A 25023-nucleotide genomic window follows, 5' to 3' on the forward strand; every position below is an offset into this window, starting at 1 on the left:
AAGCATCTAAGACAGTAGAAAGAGACGAAGAAAGATCATCCTAAAAGCATAAAAAGACCTTGAAATGAACAATATCAGGCAGGCATAGAGGTATATTAAGTGACAGAGGCAACAAAGAGAAAGAAAGGAGTAACATTAAATAGATTTTTAAAAGCTAGCATTAGCTGGTAGGAAAAGTACTTAAGGGATTGCTGGTGGTCCAAGTGGGAAATTTAAGTAAAGAAATAGTAATTCATGAGGAACAGGACATGCTATTGGAATGTATTTCAGAATTAGCTGCTTAAAATACAATGCACTGACCAGAAAGCTAGGTGAATAGCTACTTAGTGTTCTCCCAAAAAGAGATATTTAGAGAGAAAATATCACCAATGTGTAACAAAATAACATTTCTTTCTTTTTAAATATAAGTAATGTTCCTACTAAAGTAGAACAATATAGAATGTCTGTATATGTACACAGATATGCAAAAGAGTCACCAGACATAAATGTGTTTCTCAAAAAAATTTATAGAATGAAATTCTAAGAGCACTACAGTTCAGTTAAGTTCAGTTCAGTCGCTCAGTCGTGTCTAACTCTTTGTGACCCCATGGAAGGCAGCACGCCAGGCCTCCCTGTCCATCACCAACTCCCAGAGTTTACCGAGACTCATGTCCATTGAGTCGGTGATGCCATCCAACCATCTCACCCTCTGTCGTCCCCTTCTCCTCCTGCCCTCAATCTTTCCCAGCATTAGCGTCTTTTCAAATGAGTCAGCTCTTCACATCAGGTGGCCAAAGTACTGAAGTTTCAGCTTCAACATCAGTCCTTCCAATGAACACCCAGGACTGATCTCCTTTAGGATGGACTGGTTGGATCTCCTTGCAGTCCAAGGGACTCTCAAGAGTCTTCTCAAACACCACAGTTCAAAAGCATCAAAAGATATGGGCTATTTAAAGGAATCCTAAAGTAAATTATTTTAATATCCTAATTTATTTAAAATGTGTTTTTCTTTTTTTAAATATTAAGTTCACTAATCCACAAAGCACTTATAGACTTAATTCACTTTATGCCAAGCACTACTGATACACACAAAACATCATTCCTGCCTCTAGGAGCTTACAGTTGAGTGAGTAATTCAGACACTATTATAATACAATGTAGTATGCTTTAATAGTATATTCTTTTTTTCTTTTCTTTAAGCCTACAAGTAAACATAAGAAAGACCAATGAAGTGTAGCTTAGGTGAGTCAGAAAATAATTGAAAGAGGAGGTGCACTTGAGCTGAATCAGGAAGGTTAAAGAGGGATTTGGAAATGAGGAGGAAGAGAATTCCTAAAACATGTGCAAAGCCTTGGTGATTCATCTCAGTATGTTTAAACTGGAAATATTTTTCTAGTGTACATGTGACAAGAACCATATGTGATCTACCTAATGAACTTTTAAAAATTTAACTAGGTGGTTTTATGTTGTTATAGAATATACTGAGATTGATGTATGTGTGTATACATTTGGGCTTCCCAGGTGGCTCAGTGGTAAAGAATCTGCCTGCCAATGCAAGAGATGTGGGTTCAGTCCCTGGGTCCAAAAGATCCTCTGGAGAAGGAAATGGCAGCCTACTCCAGTGTTCTTGCCTGGAGAATTCCATGGACACAGGAGCCTGCCAGGATATAGTCCATGGGGTTGCATAGAGTCAGAGAATTGATGAAGACCTCTGTTATTAAAAAGCAACCCTGAGAGTATAGAAAAAGTCAAAAATATGCAAAACAGAAGATGAAAAGATAGAGAACCTGTCCAGGATGCCCAATATCTGAAAAATGGAAGTTCCAAGACAACAGAGAAAACAGAAGAGAGAAAACCACTAAAGAAATAATTCAAGAAAACTTTTCAGAACTAAAAAACATGACTTTTTACACTGAGTACCCAGCAAATGTCCAATACAATGTTTGAAAATTGAGTCACACCAAGATATCATATCATAAAATTTAGAACAGGGAAAATAAGAAAGGATTCTGTCAAATTCCAGACAGAACTAACATTTTCATAAAAAAAGATAAAGAATTAGAATAGCATAAGACTCCTCAAAGGAGAAGGCAACGGCAACCCACTCCAGTACTCTTGCCTGGAAAATCCCATGGACGGAGGAACCTGGTAAGCTGCAATCCATGGGGTCACTAGAGTCGGACATGAGTCGGAAGTAAGTGACTTCACTTTTCACTTTCATGCATTGGAGGAAATGGCAACCGACTCCAGTGTTCTTGCCTGGAAAATCCCAGGGACGGGGGAGCCTGGTGGGCTGCCATCTATGGGGTCGCACAAAATCTGACACGACTGAAGCGACTTAGCAGCAGCAGCAGCAGCAGACTTCTCAAATGGAACACTAGAAGCTGGAATATATTACTGTAAAAACTTGAAGGAGAAACTACTTCAAATTTTATTATTTTATTTCCAACCAAAGTAACACAAGATACTCAGAAATTACTTCTCCTTACTGTCTCAGGGACCTACTACTGAAGTTTATCATCACCCCAAATGATGGAATAAAGAAAGAAAAAGCCTCCATATTTGGGAAATGAATTCCAACAAAAAAAGAGAAATGATAAGAATCCCCAGGATGACAGGAAAGGGAGATTTCAAGTAGAAACATTTGCACCAGGTATAAAGTTGAGGTATAAAGACTTCACACACAAGAAACAGAAGGTCTGCATACAGATAATTTTATCTGAAAACATTTTAAGCCTTAAAAATATACAAATAAAATTATGTCCTGAAATAGCATATCCATGCCATTAAATTTATATTTAACATAGTTAGAGTAACTCATGCCATTTTCTTGCCAATATTCTAAAACTTGGTATCAGAGTAAATTCTTCACTAATTAAGCAATGTATTATTTTAAATTATTCTTAAAAGATATTTACTGATGAGACTTAAGACATAGTTCACAGAGATCCTCCATGTACCTAGATGCATCAGACAGTGAGATATTTATCCAGATTTTAATACACAGTAGTTTCTTCAATGTGTATAGAAAGAATGTTTTATTCCTTTGTAGCAGGTCAAAGCTGAAAAATCATTTAAGAATTGAAAATGCAGGACAGCACATAATAGATACTTAATAAACATTGTTGAGATTGCTCCTTCTTTTTCTAATCTATAAATACAGGAGATATAAATGAAGATAAAGTTAACTATATATCTTATATAAATACACATATACATATAATGCATATATACATACATATACCCACAAACATTTAAAATTTCTCCTATAGCTCTATACTACTTTTCAGTTTCATTTTTTAATATATTTTATAATTTTACTGAAATGATTAAGCTTCAAAAATGTTTTATTACAGGTATTGACTGTTGAAAAATATTTAAAATAGTATCATAATATCTTGTTTTCTATTAAATATAACAACATAAATATTAGTCAATAGCTACTTACATTCTTAGATAGTATGGGAAAAATATTTTCCAAAAATGAATGACTAACCTGTTGAATTAAAAAAAACTGACTCCCCAAAGAATTTATAAGCATTTTACTTAATTAGCTTTAATAAACAAAATGACTAATCAGAATTGACTCTTCCTAAATATATAACAAAATAATCTGAAAATGTAGGACAATAAATCTGCTTTTAAGTGCATCCAAATAAATAATACATATCAGAGGTTGCAAATTGAAACACCCACAGGTGTGATGGTAAAGGGGCAAAATGGAGAATCTGCTAAGCTCCAGATAATCATTACCATGTGAGATCAAACCACTAGATCATTATTTTCCTCAAAGAGGAATTAGAAATTTAGGTTGTTATGTGAATCTTCCTATTTTCAAATCTTGGCAGTAATTCAATTTTCTTTTTCAATTATTGCATTAGCTAATCAAAATTTGCATGTGTTCTAAATTCAGTTTTTATTAGTTCATGGGGCCTGTAGTACACATCCTCTAAAACAGGTGTAGATTTACCTATCTGTTATATATACTGAATACAAGTACACTTATGGAGAATGAATGGATTCATCTGAATGTGACTGAGGGGCAGAAGGAGAAGGGGATGATAGAGGGTGAGATGGCTGCATGGCATCACTGACTCGATGGACATGAGTTTGAGTGAACTCTGGGAGTTGGTGATGGACAAGGAGGCCTGGTGTGCTGCGATTCACGGCGTCGCAAAGAGTCAGACACAACTGAGCAACTGAACTGAACTGAACTGAAGGATTCAAAATTGGAAAAGGAAATGGCAACCCACTCCAGTGTTCTTGCCTGGAGAATCCCAGGGATGGGAGAGGCTGGTGGGCTGTCGTCTATGGGGTCGCAAATACTCGGACACAACATAAGCGACTTAGCAGCAGTAGCAGCAGTAGCAGCAGCAGCAGCAGCAGCAAGGATTCAAATGAATCGATACTTAGTTCAGTTTTCTGAATATTGAGCTTTAAGCCAACTTTTTCACTCTCCTCTTTCACTTTCATCAAGAGGCTCTTTAGTTCTTCACTTTCTGCCATAAGGGTGGTGTCATCTGCATATCTGAGGTGATTGATATTTCTCCTGGCAATCTTGATTCCAGCTTGTGCTTCCTCCAGCCCAGCGTTTCTCATGATGTACTCTGCATAGAAGTTAAATAAGCAGGGTGACAATATACAGCCTTGACGTACTCCTTTTCCTATTTGGAACCAGTCTGTTGTTCCATGTCCAGTTCTAACTGTTGCTTCCTGACCTACACACAGGTTTCTCAAGAGGTAGGTCAGGTGGTCTGGTATGCCCATCTCTTTCAGAATTTTCCACAGTTTATTGTGATCCACACAGTCAAAGGCTTTGGCATAGTCAATAAAGCAGAAATAGATGTTTTTCTGGAACTCTCTTGCTTTTTTGATGATCTAGTGGATGTTGGTAATTTGATCTCTGCCTTTTCTAAAACCAGCTTGAACATCTGGAAGTTCACAGTTTACATATTGCTGAAGCCTGGCTTGGAGAATTTTAAGCATTACTTTACTAATGTATGAGATGAGTGCAACTATGCAGTAGTTTGAGCATTCTTTGGCATTGCCTTTCTTTGGGACTGGAATGAAAACTGACAATACTTAGTGAATATCACTTAAGCCAGACTTTGTACAGGTACCGTAGCAGAATTAAGAGGTGTGACTAGATATAAACAATTAACATAAGCTTCCAATATATCTCTCTTAGGTGTTCTAAAAATTGGCATATAATTTATCATCCAAAGCAGGACACTATGGGGTGTGAAAGGAGGTACAGTTAATAATTTTGCTAAGAACATCAGGGATAAACTGGGATCAGGCCAGACAAACTCAACTGTACAGTCACCCTAACTAAAAGAAACTGATCTGCTTCAGTCTCTTGCCTCTGACTACCTGAAACTCATACCCTCCAAGGACTATCCAACCTTGACAGACCAGTTCCTGAGTCCTATGATGGAGAATCAGGAGGAAATGGGGAAAAGGAAAGGGTTATGATAGAGACAAGAGAACTGCTTTCTAAAGTTTTTTATTTGATTGTTTTGTATGTGGAAGTGCAGAATCAGTATCAATATAGAACAGTAGAGGATGAGAGAAGGGAAAAAAAGAAAAATTGCTAAAGACTGTGTTGCTCTCAAGTCACTTAATCAAAAGAGGTAAAATACCCAAGTTATTTGAAAATACTTTTGTTGAACGGACTTTAGACTAACACCCCGTTGAGACTGAACCAGAAAGGCTATGGTGCCTGCAATCTGTGGAGTTATACTTTATTTGGGAGAGAAAAAAATTAACAAATAGCTAATACGATATGATAAAAATTCAGTGCTAAAATTGTAGGATATAAACTACAAACCTGTAGGACTTATAAGAGAAAGATCCAAGGAGGCAACATGAACCAATGTTCCCCTTCTCATCATTATAATTTCTCCTTTAAAAGAATCCAGGGCACAAGTAGAAGCAGAGAAGTCGCGGTTTACATAAATTCATGCTATTTCTCAATCATACATAATAGCAGTACAACAAATCCCCACTAAATTCTGACTGAGATGTCAAATATTAGAGTAAAACCAAACTCCAAGACTGATCAAAATATTTATTTACCTTTGACTATCACAATTAAAAATGATGCTTAAATTTTAAGTCTAGGTTCTACTATATCTTTCAGTCAGGAACTATGGGAGCCCCGGGAAATGACAATGTCATGGCAATGACGCTAAAGTCTGGCCCCCACCACCAACGGCTTCAAACAAACCATGAATTTGCCACCAGGAGCAAAATTTGAGCACCACTCCACCTGATTCAGAACAAGCAGACTGTGAGCACGTGCAGCATCTCCAATGTACAGAAAACATTCACATTTTCCAACACACCTACACAGACAGAACGATCGGGAGCTTCTCTTAATTCCTTCTATGACTATCCCCACTCCCCAGCATATAACACAAATATTAGACTCAAGGCTAGGAGTAGCAAGTAAAGGGTGAGAAAGGAGAACACAAAAGAGAAGAGAGGAATTTCCCTGGCATTCCAGAGGTTGGGACTTCACCTTCTAATAAGGGGGGTATGGGTTTGAACCCTGGTTGGAGAGCTAGGATTCCACATGCCTTGGGACCAGAAAATCAGAATCAGGAAAAGCAAGACTGTAACAAATTCAACAGATGACTTTAAAAATGGTCCACATTAAAAAAAAATTTTTTAATACATTAAAAAGATACACACATACAAATACTAAATTCATTCAATCATCAAATATTTTATTCACATCAAGCATTCACAGAGTGTGGTAATACATATAGGCCAAACAAATGTTCAAATATCCACTATTCTCTGTGGAAAGACTGTCCAAATCCACACTATTTTCCTAAAGACAGAAATACTCAGTTGAGCTTTTTGTGTGACTAATGCTTATTTAAGCAATTTATAAATATCACTATAGCCATAAGCTTGAGAAACACATTGAGTACCTTAGAGAAAGGGCTATGTAAAAAACACAAATCAGTATTACTACTGTATTATTGTGCAAAAAGCAGCACTTCTCAAAAAAGAAAAGAAAACTGAAATAAAACCCACATTTGGTTTTAGACTATTAAAAGACAATGCATTCTTTCACCCCATCCTTGCTCCCTAAATCCCCACTCCATTAGACTGTCAACTACCTTTCAGAAACCCTAGAGAGCCCATTTTCCAGTGACCTTTAATCAGTCTCTTCTGAGACACAATCCACTGGACAGAATTCTTTTCCATTTGCCAAAGTTATTTTCTTGCACTCCAAGTTACCACTTTTAGTTTCAATTTCTACCATGAACTTTTAAAATTCATTGCTCGTCATTTTGGAGAAATGCTACCTTTAATAAAATAGTAGAATAGGCATAAATTCCTGTGTGACTATTTACTAAATATTAATTTTTAAGCAAGTTATTTTTATCTGAGTATCAGTTTCCTCGCCACTTGCAAAATTGTTCAGAAGACTAAATGGGAAGAATATTCACACAAAGTCCCTAACACTGAAAGGGATGCAAAAAAAAAAAAAAGGTAGCTATCTGAAAGAAGATAAAGAAGTACTATTCAGAATTTGCTGGGAGGAGGAAGGCTTGCTTGGCACATCGTCTGCTAAAACTTGAAAGCATCTAAATTAAGCACATCCCTTCAAATATAGAAAGGTGGGAGAAACTAGCAGGTTTATAACAAAGACATAAACTATCTTCTGGTATGAATACCTTGGTTAAGTATTAATACATGTTATGAATCTAGAAAGGATAATAGGGTTTATTTCGGTCTTTCCTCATGATGACAGCACCTTCTTTTATCAAAAAGAATCATTACAACTCCATAATTTTTTATTTCAAATAAAAATTTTTTAAGTGAATTAAAAAGAGATGTCTTCTAAATGTTCCTTCCATGGTAAATAGTAAGCAAATGCAGAGGACTCTGTTTATGGCTTAGGGGCATGTTTACCCAATATTGTGTCAAAAGAAAAAACTGCCCTGACAACTTGGAGCCAGGAAGTCGGACAATTGGAAACATATAGCTCAGAAAACTACTATCTAGAGACCTAACCTACCCCTGGAAATCTTTCCTAACTACCCTCTAGAAGTCCTTCTAATGAAGCCTACACATACAAACACACACACACTGCAATTCTCAAGACGGCCTACAAGCCAAATCCAGACCAGTGTTGCATACCATCACCAGCTCCCCACTTTCATTGGGGCCTCCTACAGTCTCAACTGTTGGTTGCTCAGGTGTGTCTGACTCTTTTGCAACCCAATGGACTGTAGCCTGCCAGGTTCCTCTGTCCATGGAATTCTCCAAGCAAGAACACTGGAGTGGTTAGCATTCCCTTCTCCATGGGATCCTTATAGTCACAGGGCTGCTGACCATTACCTATGCCTGCTAACTGAACCTTAGAATTTATTTTTCAACAGAACTTATAAATTATCTATGCTCAAGCTCAATTTTCTTCCATTGACTGAGTTTTTAACCTCTTTATACTCCCACAACCTAATATAGGCCTAGAATGATTTGATCTTTGACTTCTTTCAAGTGTCCTGGGGGAATTAACAGATTAATATCTAACAGTGATATGAGTTCCTTGGACAAAAGCACTGTTTAAAAATAAAACACTTTATATTTTTTCAGTAGTAAAATTAATTGCTCCTTTTCCTACAGTATTATCCTAAGCAATTTGAGATTTTATCACAGCTTTCAGTCAAAACAAAAAAAATTATCACTCAATTTGGAAATTAAAGAGTATTCACTTTTTTCAAAACAAAAATGACACTGCCTAATACAATAAAAAAAATCAAATGCTAAAAAGTATAAAGAAGAAAGTGATAATCATCCATAACTCCAATACCGCAACAAAACACTGAGAACATTTAGACACAGTTCTATGCATACACCTTTTCATCCTGCTCATGGGGTTCTCAAGGCAAGAATGCTGGAGTGGTCTGCCATTCCCTTCTCCAGTGGACCACACTTAGTCTGGACATGACTTAGCGACTGAACAACAACATCTATGCATCCACATACCTCACTTTGACTTTTCACTTTCATGCACTGGAGAAGGAAATGGCAACCCACTCCAGTGTTCTTGCCTGGAGAATCCCAGGGACGGGGGAGCCTGGTGGGCTGCCGTTACGGGGTCGCACAGAGTCGGACACGACTGAAGCGACAGCAGCAGCAGCAGCAGCTACTTCATTAGTATATATGTACTTTACAGAAATAGAATCATATTCCCTGTAGTAATTTTTTAACCTAATATGCTTTAAAGCCTTGTACAGCTACAAAATATTCCATTTCATGAAATATCCATAATTAACCAGTCATCTAAAATTAAAGATTTATTTTTTTCCAGTTATTCACTGTGCTATGATGAATTCCTTTACATTCCACCTTTACATTTTGGCTTCATTATTTCTTAGCAAAAGAATTATTAATCAGATGATATGGGTACTAAAAATTATGAAAAATATTGCCAGACTGCCTCTAGAAAAGTAGAATCAATTTACCCTCCCACCAATGGTAGATGAGAATGCACATGTACCTACAATTCACTGATTATTGTTTATCTTTGCTCATCTTCACCAATTTGATAATAATTCTCACTGTTTTAATTGCATTTCATTACTTCTTTACTAGTAAAATAATCATTTGATGTCTTTATAGAGCATTGGCATTGTTTTTGTGAATTACTTTTTTCTAATTTTCACTATGCTTTGTCTTTTTCTTATAGATCTACAGCCTGCTTTTGCTATTTCTTTGTGGGAGCTCTTCACACAATAAAGAGAATACATCTTTGTCTGCATATATGTCATAAATAATAATTACCAGTTTGTCATTTCTCTTTCAAGTTTTTTGCTACTTTTTGAATAACGTGACTTTAAATCTTTATTTAGTCAATCTATTTTTAAATTCATAGGACTTGGGTCACACTTAGAAAGGCCTTATTTATTTCAATATCTTAAAAGTATTCATCTGAAATATCTAGAAGTGTTTGAATTTGTTAAATATTTAACTATCTTAAATTAATTTTGGTAATTACATAGTATAAAGGAAGAGATTTGATTTGTTATTTTTTTCTAAATTCCTAGACAGTACTATTTATTGAAGAATTCATCCCTTCCAATCCCACTGAAATTCCATCTTTATCACATAATAAATCACATATATTTTTGTCTTTCTGAAGTTTCTTTTCTAAAACACTGATTTACATATGTATTTCATATTACATATGATTTCATAATTTCATAATACATATTTCATATTACCTATAATATACTTTTCGTAATGTGACTTTGCACTATGTTTTCATGTACAGAATAATGTAAAACATTAAAACACAAAGATATTTCCTATTTTGTGTTATTTTCCAGTATCAAAGATATTGAAAAGGTCTTAGAATAAATGAGACATGATATTAGTATTAACAACAAAATACTAATACAAATATTACCTACAGTTTACACAGTATTTTCACATTACCTAATATTATGTTTACTACACTAAAAGATAGTTATTGTTTCTTATTCAATTTTAAACAGTTAAGATCTGTTTAAAAACTTGCCTACAATCACACAGCAAGTAACTGGCAGGGCTAAAACCTCAGCTTCATATTCCAGAATGCTTCCATGACCCCACTACATTAAAAATAGAGCAATTACCCACAAAAGCCCAAAGTTCTCATTTTTTAATCAAACACTCTTACCAAGAATATATACATATACCTACACAAATGTATATATTCTACATACATAGATATAAACACAATATGCCTTTATTTGAATGAGGAAAAACTTTAAATCCAATCTGACACTCCTGAAGCTGAAATAATTCCACCAATAATTACAGACCTTAACTACATAACACAATAAAAATGAAAAAGAAAAACTAAAAATTTGGATTGTATTTCCTAAGAGACAGTCAACTTTGGTCTCCCAAATATAGATAGAAATTGAAAACATTTTGTATTTCAACAAGAATCTTTGCTTAATTACTAACCCAAAATAGATGAGTTTTGGATACATCACAAAACAGGTCCCACTATGAGACCCCTAGAAAGAACCAAGAAGCAGGAGACTGCAGCTGTATGCATTAAAAGTCCAGGTTAGACCCAGGATTTGTTAGGGAGAAAAAAAAAATCACCATGTTCACATGTAAGAATAGACAAAGTAGAAAGTCTATAAATTTCTCTAGGTTGATGTCATGAAACATCAACCATCACAAAGTTCTATTGTGTAGGTCAGCGAGAAGAAAAAAATTATTTCAAAGAACAGCAGAAGGAATGTTACCAATACATTTCTCAAATTTAAGTGGCACTGTTGTGCTGGCCAGGACTCCTGATTCACAGCAGATTATTGCAATAATATACAGTAAATATTGACTTCCAAAGCCTTTAATGGCTTATACACATTATATTGTATATATTGTATCAATAAATTGTATGAGAAGTATTAATCATCTGTCCATGCTGACAAAAGAACAACATGATTAAAAATAAGAGAGAGAGTTCAAATGAAGCAATTATATTCCCCGCACTGAAGACATTTTATAGATAGCAAACAGTTGTACTATATACTATGCAGTAAAATTTGGATTAAGGGCTGAAGAGAATCATTTTTTTTAAAAAATCATTTCAGTAAGGAAAGAGATGAGGTGGAGAAAGAGAAAGTGCTTTCAGAAGAGATAGGGCATGATGGGGTTTCTTTGATTGGAGGTCAGGGACTGGCTGGAAAGGAGGCTCAGCCCGCAGAAAAAACAGAAGCCAGAGATCTGCCACAGAATACTCTCTTGTGACCCAAAGTATCTGCGTGACATGTTACATGAAACACAAAAGCAGCCAGCACCTCGTCTGAAGTGAAGGATGCATCCTATACTTATCCCTAGGGAGCCTGATGGCATCTCTTTCCAGGCACAATGGATCAATAGCAGACACGATCTTTCCACAAAGTAGCTTTGATACTTTAAAAAGAAGTGTGTTCTCAAGTACCAGACTCCAAAGACAAAATATGTACACCTATCCCTAGTTAGAGGTAAGCAAAAAAAGAAGTTTGACTTTCAAAATAATTTGTTTGTCACAACAGTAAATATAAGTATATAATAATAAGACTGGGGTCGTATCCTATAGAGCAATGAATTATTATGCAGAAAAGACTGTGTGAGATTCATTTTAATTTCTCCCTACAACATTCAAAGGAATGCAAATACTGAAAGGATATCTCAAAAACATTAAACACTTTGCAAGTCATACATTTAAAATAATAGAGGCAAACATAAGGAATATTTTCTTTTCTAATATATCACCAATAAGAAAATATCTAGAGGTTTCATTTATTTTCCAAAATTAAAGATTTTTCCAAATCTTTTTGATGAGAGTACAAACAACTTCAAGCAGTAAGACTGATCCTCTCCTCTTTGAAAATTTATAATGAATAAAAGCATTACTTGTTTTTGAAGTTAACTGGAAATTGAGATTAATGGTTCCAGTAAACACAAATATATTTTATATATATTCTCATATGTATGTTTTGTATAAACACGTACAGGGGGTTGTTAACTATAAAGTACTTTAATTAAATTATTATTTTTATTATCAGGACGTTCTGTTAACCCAGAAACTAATTCCTGAATAAATGGATAATTCCACCTACTGGTTCTCTCCCGGTATATTAAAAACGTTTTTTCCTCATCCCAAATATTCTTCAGCATGATAGTAGTGTTCTACCATGGTGATGATTTAGGAACTGTTTTTCCTGTATAGAAATGTCTCTATAAGATTAACAAGACCAAAAGTATTCCTGTATTTAAAGCTAGAAGTATGAAAATTAAACTGATACTTACAATTAAAAAATGAACTAAACACATCAGTCAAGAAAATCTATTTATTAGTGAATTGCTGAATATAGTAAATGTATAAGAAATAAATCAGAGATAAACGTTTAAACATACATTTTTCTTGTTTACTTTATGAAAGCTTAGGCTTACTGTTCAAGTTATTTATTCCAATTATATTGAGCTGTGAGATAGACTTGTGGTTGTAGCGCCCTCTGCTGGGCCTTCCTGTCACCAACTCAATCTAATCGTGCCTGCTCAGTGGTGTCCAACTCTGCGACACCGTGCATTGTAGCCCACCAGGCTGTTATGTTCGCGGAATGCTCCAGGCAAGAATACTGGAGTCAGTTGCCATTTCCTACCAGGGGATCTTCCCAATCCAGGGACTGAATCCGTGTCTCCTGTGTCTCCTGCATTGGCAGGCAGATTCTTTAGCTCTGAGTCACCTGGGAAGCCCGTAATGTCACTACTACAGTACAATCAAATACTTGAGACATCAAGTGAAAAACCACTTTTTCAAAACTTGATCACTTTAAGCCTTGACAAACATTATATGAAAGTTATAATCAAGACTTACTTTATCAGGACTTTACCAATTTTACATTAAGTTGAAATATCATTATAGATTTTTCTTAAAGAATAATATAAATACTACAAAACATGCTTTAATAAGCTTTATTTTTATTACCTCTTCTATTAGAAGTTACTGAATTATTACTTAGGCTATACATTCAGGTTTTTAAGACCATATTTATGACAAAACATTTTAGTAAATTACTATTTCTGTACTTTGATCTATTTTTCCCACCTTTACTTTTACAACATCAAGATAATCCTTGATAATACTATCTTCATTATTAGAAAAAAACTGCAAAGCTTTATAGGTACTCATCACTGTAACAACAGATTCATTTACTGAGTATCAACTATGAGGGATATAGTATGTTATACACTTCAATACATTATATCCAGTTCTAAGAGATGAAAAAAACCGAGGCTCCTGGAGATAATATAAAATGGCTCGAGATTAATTTCGGAACCAAGAAACTAGGTGGTTCTAATTCCAAAGACTCAAGTCTTTCTACCAAACAATGGGCAACAGTGGAAAACAAAACAAAACAAAACCATACAATATCTCCATTTGTCAATGCAACAACAACTTGAGGGGGAGGGTAGGTGCAGACAAGTTGATGGGAAAAAATGTTTGAGAAGTATATATATATTATTCATATATAAAATAATAGCTTAGACCTTAAGGAAAAAAATTTTTTTTACTTAATGCTGCCAGCTAGTGGCCCTATTTCATACTAGCCACTGGGAACAATACTTGATTTTCACATTACCAAACCAAAAATCCATATTCAGGGCTTCCTGGCAGTCCAGTGGTTAAGACTCTGCACTTCTGCTGCAGAGGTGTGGGTTCCACACCTGCATGGGGAACTAAGATCCTGCATGTCATGTGGCATGGCCAAAACACAAAAATTTTTTAAATTCACATGTAGCATTTCAGGATGATGTTCCTAAATTACACATGCATAAGCCTGACCTGCTTGCCTGGTGGCTCAGATGGGAAAGAATCCACCTGCAATGCTACAGACCTGGGTTCGATCCCTAGGTTGGGAAGATGCCCCGGAGGAGGGCATGGCAACCCACTCCATTCTTGCCTGAAGGATTCCCATAGACAGAGGAGCCTGGCGGGCTACAGTCCATAGAGTCACAAAGAGTCGGACACAACTGAGCGACTAAACACAGCAAAGCCTGACTTAATGATATTTACATTATCAAAGAACTAAAGGAGAACATCTCAACCACCATTAGCATTCCTTACCCAGACCCAACCAGTCCACCCTAAAGGAGATCAGTCCTGGGTGTTCACTGGAAGGACTGATGTTGAAGCTGAAACTCCAATGGTTTGGCCACTTGATGTGAAGAGCTGACTCATGTGAAAAGACCCTGATGCTGGGAAAGATTGAGGGCAGGAGTACTGGCATCACCGACTCAGTGGATATGAGTTTCGGTTGGCTCCAGGAGCTGGTGATGGACAGGGAGCCCCTGGAGTGCTGCAGTCCATGGGGTCGCAAAGAGCTGGACATGACTGAGCGACTAAACTGAACTGAACTGAACTGAACCCAGACCTTGCCCCAATCCCCAGTAAAAATATTGGGAAAGAATTCAGCCAGCATCAGCATATAAAAACTAAAAGGTATGCCTATTACTGTCCATAAAAAATAAAATTACATTATTTTAAATATTTTAGGATAATTTTAGGGTATTTAGACTTCTTAGTGACAAAATACATAAATATTTTTCTCGGCAATCAAAAGCTTGCCATAATGTGGGCATAAGAACAAGATTATTGCCTGAGTATTGCTGGACATTATTCTATGCTGATCTGAAATGACTACTTCTTGCTGAGTATGTTATTTTAGTCCATACAATAAGTAGTTACAGTTATAAAATTTCTTTTGAGAAGAAAAGCACTTGAAGATAGTTTTCACATTTAAAATGGTCATATTTCATTGATAACCCACTATCTTAAGGAAAATAGCCTATGCAGCACACAGAAAGAAGTACATAGCTTCTATCATGGTACATTGTTTAACATCATGATATAAAGATATTCTTGTTTGATTTCTCTCATTGTATGACATGATGATTATACGATTTTCTCAGTGGAGAAATCCATCATGATGTAATTAAAGGCTTAGATCAAAAGATAATATATTCTATAATGTTATAATAACGAATAAAACAGAAATATTCTACTAAAGTATATTAGCAGCAAGGAAAAATGTTCTGGGTTTATTCTCCAGTGAAAGAGAGAATAAGCAAGAAATGGAAATGCACACACCCAAAACACAGCAAAGAAGGGAGAGACAGCCCCTCTGTTGGACTGAATAACTGAAAAGGTCAAAATGGAAACAAGAAACAAAAGGGATAGTACTAGAGAATCCAGGGTTCCTTCTGTCCTACCTAGTTCAATCAAAATAGTTTATTTTACTACATCAGAAAAATCCTTAATAATATTATCTTCATTATTAGAAAAAACTTAAATGCTTTAGAGGTACTCATCACAGGTAATAATAAAAAATTTCATTTACTGAGTATAAACTATGAGAATGTAGGACATTACACACTTTATATACATTATATTCAGTTCTAAGACATGAAAAAGAATGGGGCCCTGGAGACAATATAAATTGCTCAAGATTAATTTCAGAACCAAGATTCAAATGCAGGTGGGTCTTACACACATAAAACTGCCAAGTATAAAACCTGCCTTATCCCACTTAGTAGGTACATCTTATATGAGGCTTATTATGCAGCTAAAAACAGCAGGAGTTTCTATGATACACCCACATACATACGCTAGTCAATAAACATGAAAAAAAAATTAAAAATTGACTTTAAAAACACTAAAATTATTTCTATAAAGTAAGTATATAACTTACAGACATTTCCTGTATTGTCAAAGCTGGTAAGAACATCTTCAACATTCAAAGAGCCACTATTACGCCTAGAAAGGAATAAAACATTTTCTTTAATGACTCTGACATATTAACGTTTATTAATTATTTAAAGCTGAGACCATGTATTGTGATATATTGAACACTAACAAATCTTTCCATGTTGTGTTTCTAAAGTATTTCTGCCCACTAGCTGCTGCTGCTGCTGCTGCTGCTGCTAAGTTGCTTCAGTCATGTCTGACTCTGTGCAACCCCACAGACGGCAGCCCACCAGGCTCCCCCGTCCCTGGGATTCTCCAGTCAAGAACACTGGAGTGGGTTGCCATTTCCTTCTCCAATGCATGAAAGTGAAAAGTGAAAGTGAAGTCACTCAGTCGTGTCCGACTCTCCTCAACCCCGTAGACTATAGCCTACCAGGCTCCTCTGTCCATGGGATTTTCCAGGCAAGAGTACTGGAGTGGGTTGCCATTTCCTTCTCCAGCTGCCCACTAGAGGGAGAAGGAAAAGAACAGACTAGTCTTTGGGATATTTAATGCAATGACATTTCTTGATGATTAATCTATATTTTAAAGTACTAATAATTATTTTATTATTTTAATTATGTAAGTGTGAGATAAATTATTTATCTTTTCAGAGACAACAAAACTCCACACTTCAAGAGTCTAAAACTAAAATTAAGTAATCGACCTCCATAACCACACTCCATGACACATAATTTCCTCTTTAATGGCTCAACAAATTCATAACTTTAGTCACAAAGAACTAACCAACTTTCAAGTCTGCACATTCCATTTATAGGGAGTTCTGTGTGTCAGGGGGCAAATGTTTTGTATCTTGCCCACTGATCTTAATTCTGTTCCTTTTCATCTCTCTTCACCTGATGGCCCTTTAAATATTTGATAACTGCTATTTTACTAATAGTTACAAAAGATACTATTCATAAATAAATGAACCCAACTGTCATAGGTCATTGAGTCTGAGTTACCTTTCCAGCAGTGATTTTAAAAAGCTGTTGCTAATATATCTACAATCTTCTACATGCTCCCCTATATAACTTACAACTGTAGTTCTTTAGGATGCCAAAGCCTTGGACTGTGTGGATCACAATAAACTGTGGAAAATTCTGAAAGAGATGGGAATACCAGACCACCTGACCTGCCTCTTGAGAAATCTGTATGCAGGTCAGGAAGCAACAGTTAGAACTGGACATAGAACAACAGACTGGTTCCAAATAGGAAAAGGAGTATGTCAAGGCTGTATCTTGTCACCCTGCTTATTTAACTTATATGCTGAGTACATCATGAGAATCACTGGGCTGGAGGAAGCACAAGCTGGAATCAAGATTGCCGGGAGAAATATCAATCACCTCAGATATGCAGATGACACCACCCTTGTGGCAGAAAGTGAAGAGGAACTAAAAAGCCTCTTGATGAAAGTGAAAGAGGAGAGTGAAAAAGTTGGCTTAAAGCTCAACATTCAGAAAACAAAGATAATGGCATCTGGTCCCATCACTTCATGGGAAATAGATAGAGAAACAGTGGAAACAGTGTCAGACTTTATTTTGGGGGGCTCCAAAATCACTGCAGGTGGTGACTGCAGCCGTGAAATTAAGACGCTTACTCCTTGGAAAGAAAGTTATAACCAACCTAGACAGCATATTGAAAAGTGGAGATATTACTTTGCCAACAAAGGTCTGTCTAGTCAAGGCTATGGTTTTTCCAGTGGTCATGTATGGATGTGAGAGTTGGACTATAAAGAAAGCTGAGTGCCGAAGAATTGATGCTTTTGAACTGTGGTGTTGGAGAAGACTCTTGAGAGTCCCTTGGACTGCAAGGACATCCAACCAGTCCATCCTAAAGGAGATCAGTCCTGGGTGTTCACTGGAAGGACTGATGCTGAAGCTGAAACTCCAGTACTTTGGCCACCTCAGGCGAAGAGTTGACACATTGGAAAAGACCCTGATGCTGGGATGGATTGGGGGCAGGAGGAGAAGGGGATGACAGAAGATGAGATGGCTGGATGGCATCACCGACTCAATGGACATGAGTTTGAGTGAACTCTGGGAGATGGTGATGGACAGGGAGGCCTGGCGTGCTGTGATTCATGGGGTCGCAAAGAGTCGGACACGACTGAGCGACTGAACTGAACTGAACTGAACTGAATAGTTTACAATAAGCATTAATGATTCACAATAAAATTTACTTTATCAACACTACTTTGTCACAAAAACTTATCATGAACGATGCACACTGTTATGGACTGAGCTGTGCCCCCCCCCCAAATTCATATGCTGAAGCCCTAACCACCCCCCATCCCTAAGAAGGGCCTTCAAAGAGGTAATCAGGTTAAAATTGGGTCATTAGGGTGGGCCCTAATGCAAAACGACTGTTGTCCTTACACAAAAAGGAGATTAGCACACACAGAGTCAACAAGGCATGTGCACAGAAGGACAACCACAGGAAGAGGCAGCAAGAGCGCAGCCACATGCACGTCGAGGAGGCCTTGGATGAAACCAAGCCTGCAACACCTAGATCTAAGGCTCCCAGGCTCCAAACTGTGAGCAAATAAACCCGCGTTAAAGCCATCCAAACTGCAGTGTTTTGTTCTGGGAGCCCTAGAGAGCTAATAGATACAGTAAGAATATACATGTCAACTGCAATACCTTTCCCAGAAAAACTTTTTATTTCTATCGCAGAGACCTAGTTCTTTCAAAGAGTGATGAAGGGAGAATGCAGAAAGTTATCTGCAATTACTATTGGCCTCAACAGTATCCTAACCTAAGGCAATGAAGCTATCAACCACAAATCCAACTTTCATCACTGGTACAAAGATTCTGAATCTTCTCTGTGGATGCAAGATTCTAGAAGAGGTTATTTACGCTAACATGGAAAAAAAACCATAGCACACACGTCAAGAGAAAAAAGAACAAAGCATTTAACATCTAAAACACAAGATGAAGCTATTAAAACGACCAGCAATACAGTATAGAGCTCACATTTTTTTCCTAAAGATCAAAGCAATATATAGCTTCCTCAAGGAAAAACTGCCCATAATCCTATCATACAGAGATAACCAGTTAATAGTTTGGTTTATAGCCTTCATATCTTATGCTACGTTCACAAACCTGTCATTAAATAGCAGAGCACACTGTCCATACTATTTTGCAATTTGTACTTTTTTCATTTAACATATTATAAAGTTTCTCACATTATTAAATATTCTCCTGCAACATGATTTTAATGGCTGCCAAGTAGTCCAGTAAATAATTGCACCACAATTTGTTGAACCAACATTTTATGTTGGATTTTTAGATTATGCCCACTATTGCGCTTTATGCATATTACTTCAACAAACATCCTTGTAGAAATAGCATTGAGATCTTTTCTGATTATTTCCTTAGGATAAATACCTAAAAGAGCAATTGCTTTATGGTCTAGTTTTAATAAAGAGATTCTCTCATGCACTTTGTCCCCCTCTCTCTCTCTATCAGGATGAAATAAACATTTGAAAAGAAATCTGAGACAAGAGTGAAAAAAAAAGGTACATATATTTTGCAACAAGTTAAGTATTTCTAAACAGCAGAAACTGGGATAATTAAGGTAAAATACATGTTTAAAAGTTAAAGGCAGTATTCAAAACAGAAAGTGACACAAAACTCATCTTCTTGAAAGCCAAGAACAGAAAGCCAAGAATCCTTATTTGTTGAAGCCAAGAACAGACAGTAAACCCTGTGACATTAAATCAAATCAGGGATGGGGAAACAGGAGAACTAATCCCATACCTCTAAAAACTTACAAGAAGAAAAACAATTATCTATGAAGTTGAGAAGCCCTAAAAGATGGCATCTCATGAAAGAAAAAGGTCAACAATCATTGTCCTCAATGGTATAAAGATTAGTGCTAACTGTAAGAAAACTACCATGGACACAGTGTGGTAAATATTCAGTTTGATTATTTCAAGTTTCCTTTCCTTTGCTCCAAACCCAAGGATTGTTCTTTGTTCGGAATCACCTACTTTATTCAGGCTTCCCTGGTGGCTCAGGAGTGCAGAAGTCACCTGCTAACGCAGGAGATGCAGGTTCAAGACCTGGGTCAGGAAGATGCCCAGGAAAAAGAAATGGCAACCCTGAAAAACTCCATGGACATAGAAGTCTGGCAGGCTATAGTCTATAGGATTGCAAAGAGTCAGACACGACTTAGCAATTGAACAACAACAATAATATCTACTTTATTCAAGTGTCAACTCTAAGATCTTGTCTACCCTTAATCTTTCAACTGTTTACCTAAGCAGGTAAACAGTTTTGCTTGGATAATGTGGTTGGACAGTAATACCTACTATATTGGAACTTCTCAACTTCTCAAGAAGGAAGGGAACTTCTCAAACTTCAATCTTTCCATTACACTGATAATTAATGTTATATAACGATGACAACTTTTTGCTAACATAGCCAACATATGAAAAGTTCACTCCATGTTTCTCCTAAATTTCAAAGCTTTAACTTGTTTCCTAGGTCTTTAACCACAAAAAAGAAATGATAATTATGTGACATGATAGGGGTGTTAGCTAACAGTATGGTGCTAATCATTTTGCAATAGATAAGTGATTGAAGTCAACACGGTATATATATTAAATTTACACAATGGTATATGTCAATTATATCTCAATAAAGCTGAAAGAAAATTTACCAGAAGCCAGTTTCTTCCTCCTAAAGTCAACCAACCTTTTTTACAAGCACCTAAAGCTATGCTAGAGAAGGCAATAGCAACCCACTCCAGTACTCTTGCCTGGAAAATCCCATGGACAGAGGAGCCTGGCAGGCTGCAGTTCATGGGGTCACTAAGAGTCGGACACAACTGAGTGCCTTCACTTTCACTTTTCACTTTCATGCATTGGAGAAGGAAATGGCACTTCACTCCAGTGTTCTTGCCTGGAGAATCCCAGGGACAGGGAAGCCTGGTGGGCTGCCGTCTATGGGGTCGCACAAGTCGGACACGACTGAAGCGACTTAGCAGTAGCAGCAGCAAAGCTATGCTAGAACTAAGGACCTTTGATTTTTTTCCCAGGAATGGCCCATGGAGTAAGAAATAAGGAGCAAGTCACTAGGGCAATTAATTATTTGAAGAGTTAAAAAAAAAAAGCTACCAGAGAAAAATTTGAAGCCTACCTGGTGGCTCAGATGGTAAAGAAACCACCTGCAATGCAGAAGACGTGGGTTCAATCCCTGATTTGGGAAGATCTCCTGGAGAAGGGAATGGCAACCCGCTCCAGTACTCTTTCCTGGAGAATTCCATGGACAGAGGAGCCTGGTGGGCTACAGTCCATGGGGTTTCAAAGAGTCAGACATGACTGGACAACTTTCACTCATAAAGGTACAAGAGATTGAAACTAGAGGTTAAAAGTAAACAAGGGCTAAATATGGCACCATAACACACAAACAACAAATTAAAAAGAAAACAGATACACTGAACTTGAACAAAACTGAAAACTATACACCAAAGGACACTATCAAGAAAGTGAAAGATAAACCACAACATGAGACAAATTATTTGCAAATCACATATCTGAGATGGTTCAAGTATCCAGAATATATAAAGAACTCTCACAATTCAACAACAGAGAAAAACAACTTTAATAAAAATGGGCAAGGGACTTGAAGAGACATTTTTGCAAATAAGATATACAAATGGCCAATGAGCACATGAAAAAAACGTAAAACATACTTAGTCACTGGGGGACTACAAATCAAAACAACAGTAAGATATCATTTCACACTAGAATGGTAATAATAAAAATAATAATAATATAGGAAAAATCATAGAAGCTTGCATGCATGGGGAGAAACTAGAACTCTCTTATATTCCTAGTAGGTAAAATGGCACAGCCACTACAGAAAACAATTTGGCCATTCTTAAAAAAGTTAAAAAAAGAATTACTATATGACCCAGTAATCTTGCCCCTGAGGACACACCTATGAGATTTATAAAGTTATATATTCACATATAATCTTGCCCTTCAGGACACACCTAAGAGAATTAAAAAATTATATATTCACATAAAAACTTCTACATGAATGTTCATAGCATTATTTTTCTCTACTTTTAAAAAAGAATTATTTTATTTCTGGCTATGCTGGGTCTTCACTGCTGCACGTAAGCTTTCTCTAGTTGTGGCAGGCAATCTTTTCATTGTGGTGGCTTCTGTTGTTACAGAGCATGGGATGGAGGTATGCGGGCTTCAGTAGTTGGGTATATGGGTTCAGTAGTTGTGGTTCACAGGCTGTAGAGTGTGGGCTCATTGGTTGTGGTACATGGGCTAAGTTGCTCTGAATCATGTGGGCTCTCAGTTCCCTGACTAAACCTGAGTTCCCTGCACTGGCAGGCAGATTCTTAACCACTGGATCACCAAGTAAGTCTCTTAGCAGCATTATTCATAATAGCCAAAACGTAGAAATTACCCAAATGTTCATCAACTGATGAATGGATAGACAAAAGATGGTATTGTCCATATACTGGAATATTATTCAGCCATAAAAAAGGAATGGAGTATTGATATATGCTGTTAACACAGATTAATCAAAACACATTATGTTAAGTGAAAGAAGCCAAACATCCCTATATCATATGATTCTACTTACATAAAATGTCCAGAATAGGCAAATCTATATAGATAGAAAGTTGATAAGTGGTTGCCAAGAGGAAGAGGAAGGAGTAAGATGGAGAGTTACTAGTGATAGGAATGGGGCTTCATTTCATGGTGATGAAAAGTTTTTGAAATTAGAGCATGGTGATGGTTCCACAACATTGTAAATGTACTAAAAACCACTAATTGCACAATTTAAAGTGGTTAAAATGATTACTTTTTACCTTGATTACATAAAAAAAAAGTGGTCCCCCAAAATTAGAAAAAGTAAGCCAGAGAGTGGAATGGGCTGCATAAGAACAAAGATTTTCAGAAGGACAAGGTTTAAAAAACATGATTCTAGATGCAACTTACTTTGGAGCTCTTTCAAAAATAAATGGCTAAAGCCTTATTTTTTCAGTCTTACATCTACTAGTTAGAGGAAACTAGATTTGTACATTATTTGTACATTAAAATATGAACATTTAAAAAAATATCAAGGGAACATTTTGATTTATTGCAACTCTGATTATATATATATGCAAGCAAACTATATAATCATGATTGGAGATTAAAATAATCTAGAAAATTAGATTATAATTGGCCCGTATCTGTGATTTAAGCTTCATGAAAACATGACCCAATGAATTACTTTCTATATACACTGCATCACATTTTGAAGGTGCTATAAAGTTCCTTCTGCAGTTTGTTGTGATCCACACAAAGGCTTTTGCAAAGTCAATGAAGCAGAAGTAGATGTTTTTCTGGAATTCCCTTGCTTTCTTGACAAGCCAACTAATGTTGGCAATTTGATCTCTGGTTCCTCTGCCTTTTCTAAATCCAGCTTGTACACCTGGAAGTTCTCGGTTCACATACTGTTGAAGCCTAGCTTGAAGAAGGATTTTGACCCCAACCTTACCAGCATGTGAAATGAGCACAGCTGTCTCATGGTTTGAACATTCTTTGGCACAATACTCTCACTTTCTTTGGTATTGGAATGAAAACCGACCTTTTCCAGTCCTGTGGCCACTGCTGAGTTTTCCAAATTTACTAACGTTAATGAGTGCAGCACTTTTAACAGCATCATCTTTTAGGATTTGCTGAAGCTGAAGCTCTAGTATCTTGGCCACCTGATTCAAAGAGCTGACTCATTGGAAAAGATCCCAATACTGGGAAAGATTGAAGGTAAAAGGGGAAGGAGGTGGCAGAGGATGAGATGGTTAGCTAGCATCACCGACTCAATGGACATGAATCTGAGCAAACGCCAGGAGTAGTGAAGGACAGGGAAGCCTGGCTGCAGGCTGCAGGCCACAGGGCTGCGAAGAGTCAGACACGACTTAGCTACTGAACACAACATACACATAAAGTTCCTTCTAAAATACAAAATAAAATACAAGAGAACAAAAGCTGTTTTAATAGTCACCCCTGCTGTTAATACTACTAACACTAAAACTGTACTTTTTAAATATAAATTCAGTATCCACACTTGCCTCAGTTGCCAATCTGGCCAAGTTTTAAAGGGGTACCTATGATACCCTACATGTATAAGGACAATCTGTCACATATATAATTTCATAAGCAAACCATCCCATTCCAAGTTTTTATTTACTGAACACTCACAGGGTACATGCGCTTCCCTGGTGGCTCAGCTGGTAAAGAATCTGCCTGCAATGCAGGAGAGCCTGGTTCAATTCCTAAGTCAGGGAGACCCCCTGGAGATGGCAATGGCAATGATTTGCTTGTGAAATTATATGTGTGACAGATCTCAATCCCTTCATCTGTAAAATGAATACAACACTGCCTTACAAGAGGCAGGATGTGCAGAAGTTAAAAGTTCAAGCTGCGACTATCATTATATAAGATGTTACTGACGAGATAGCTGAGGAAAGGGTCCACGGAACTCCTCGTATACTTTTACAACTTCCTAAGAGTCTGTAACTAATTCAAAACAAAATTTTTTTAAGTACAGGTGAGAAATCAGACCACCAGTGTTTGAATAGGGTCACAATCAATTATTAGCTGTGTGACCTCAATCAATTTACTTATATTCTCTTCTGTAAAATGAAGATAAAAACAGCATTTACCCATAAGATGCTGTGTGAATTAAATAAGCTAGTACATATAAACCACTCACAAAAGTGCTTGTCACGAG

General features: G+C 36.6%; 1 protein-coding gene across 5 annotated transcripts in view; it reads right to left on the reverse strand.

The window, feature by feature from the left end:
* Nucleotides 1-25023, reverse strand: part of CAMKMT (calmodulin-lysine N-methyltransferase) — a 415590-nt gene that overhangs the window by 373957 nt on the left and 16610 nt on the right. For all 5 annotated transcript variants that reach the window (XM_069583416.1, XM_069583414.1, XM_069583412.1 and 2 more), the window contains exon 3: nt 16239-16303. In XM_069583416.1, coding sequence (XP_069439517.1) covers nt 16239-16303 — 65 coding nt within the window. The remainder of the gene's footprint in view (nt 1-16238; nt 16304-25023) is intronic.

The sequence above is a fragment of the Ovis canadensis genome, chromosome 3, assembly GCF_042477335.2.
Source record: "Ovis canadensis isolate MfBH-ARS-UI-01 breed Bighorn chromosome 3, ARS-UI_OviCan_v2, whole genome shotgun sequence".
In the NCBI taxonomy this organism is placed as follows: Eukaryota; Metazoa; Chordata; class Mammalia; order Artiodactyla; family Bovidae; genus Ovis; species Ovis canadensis.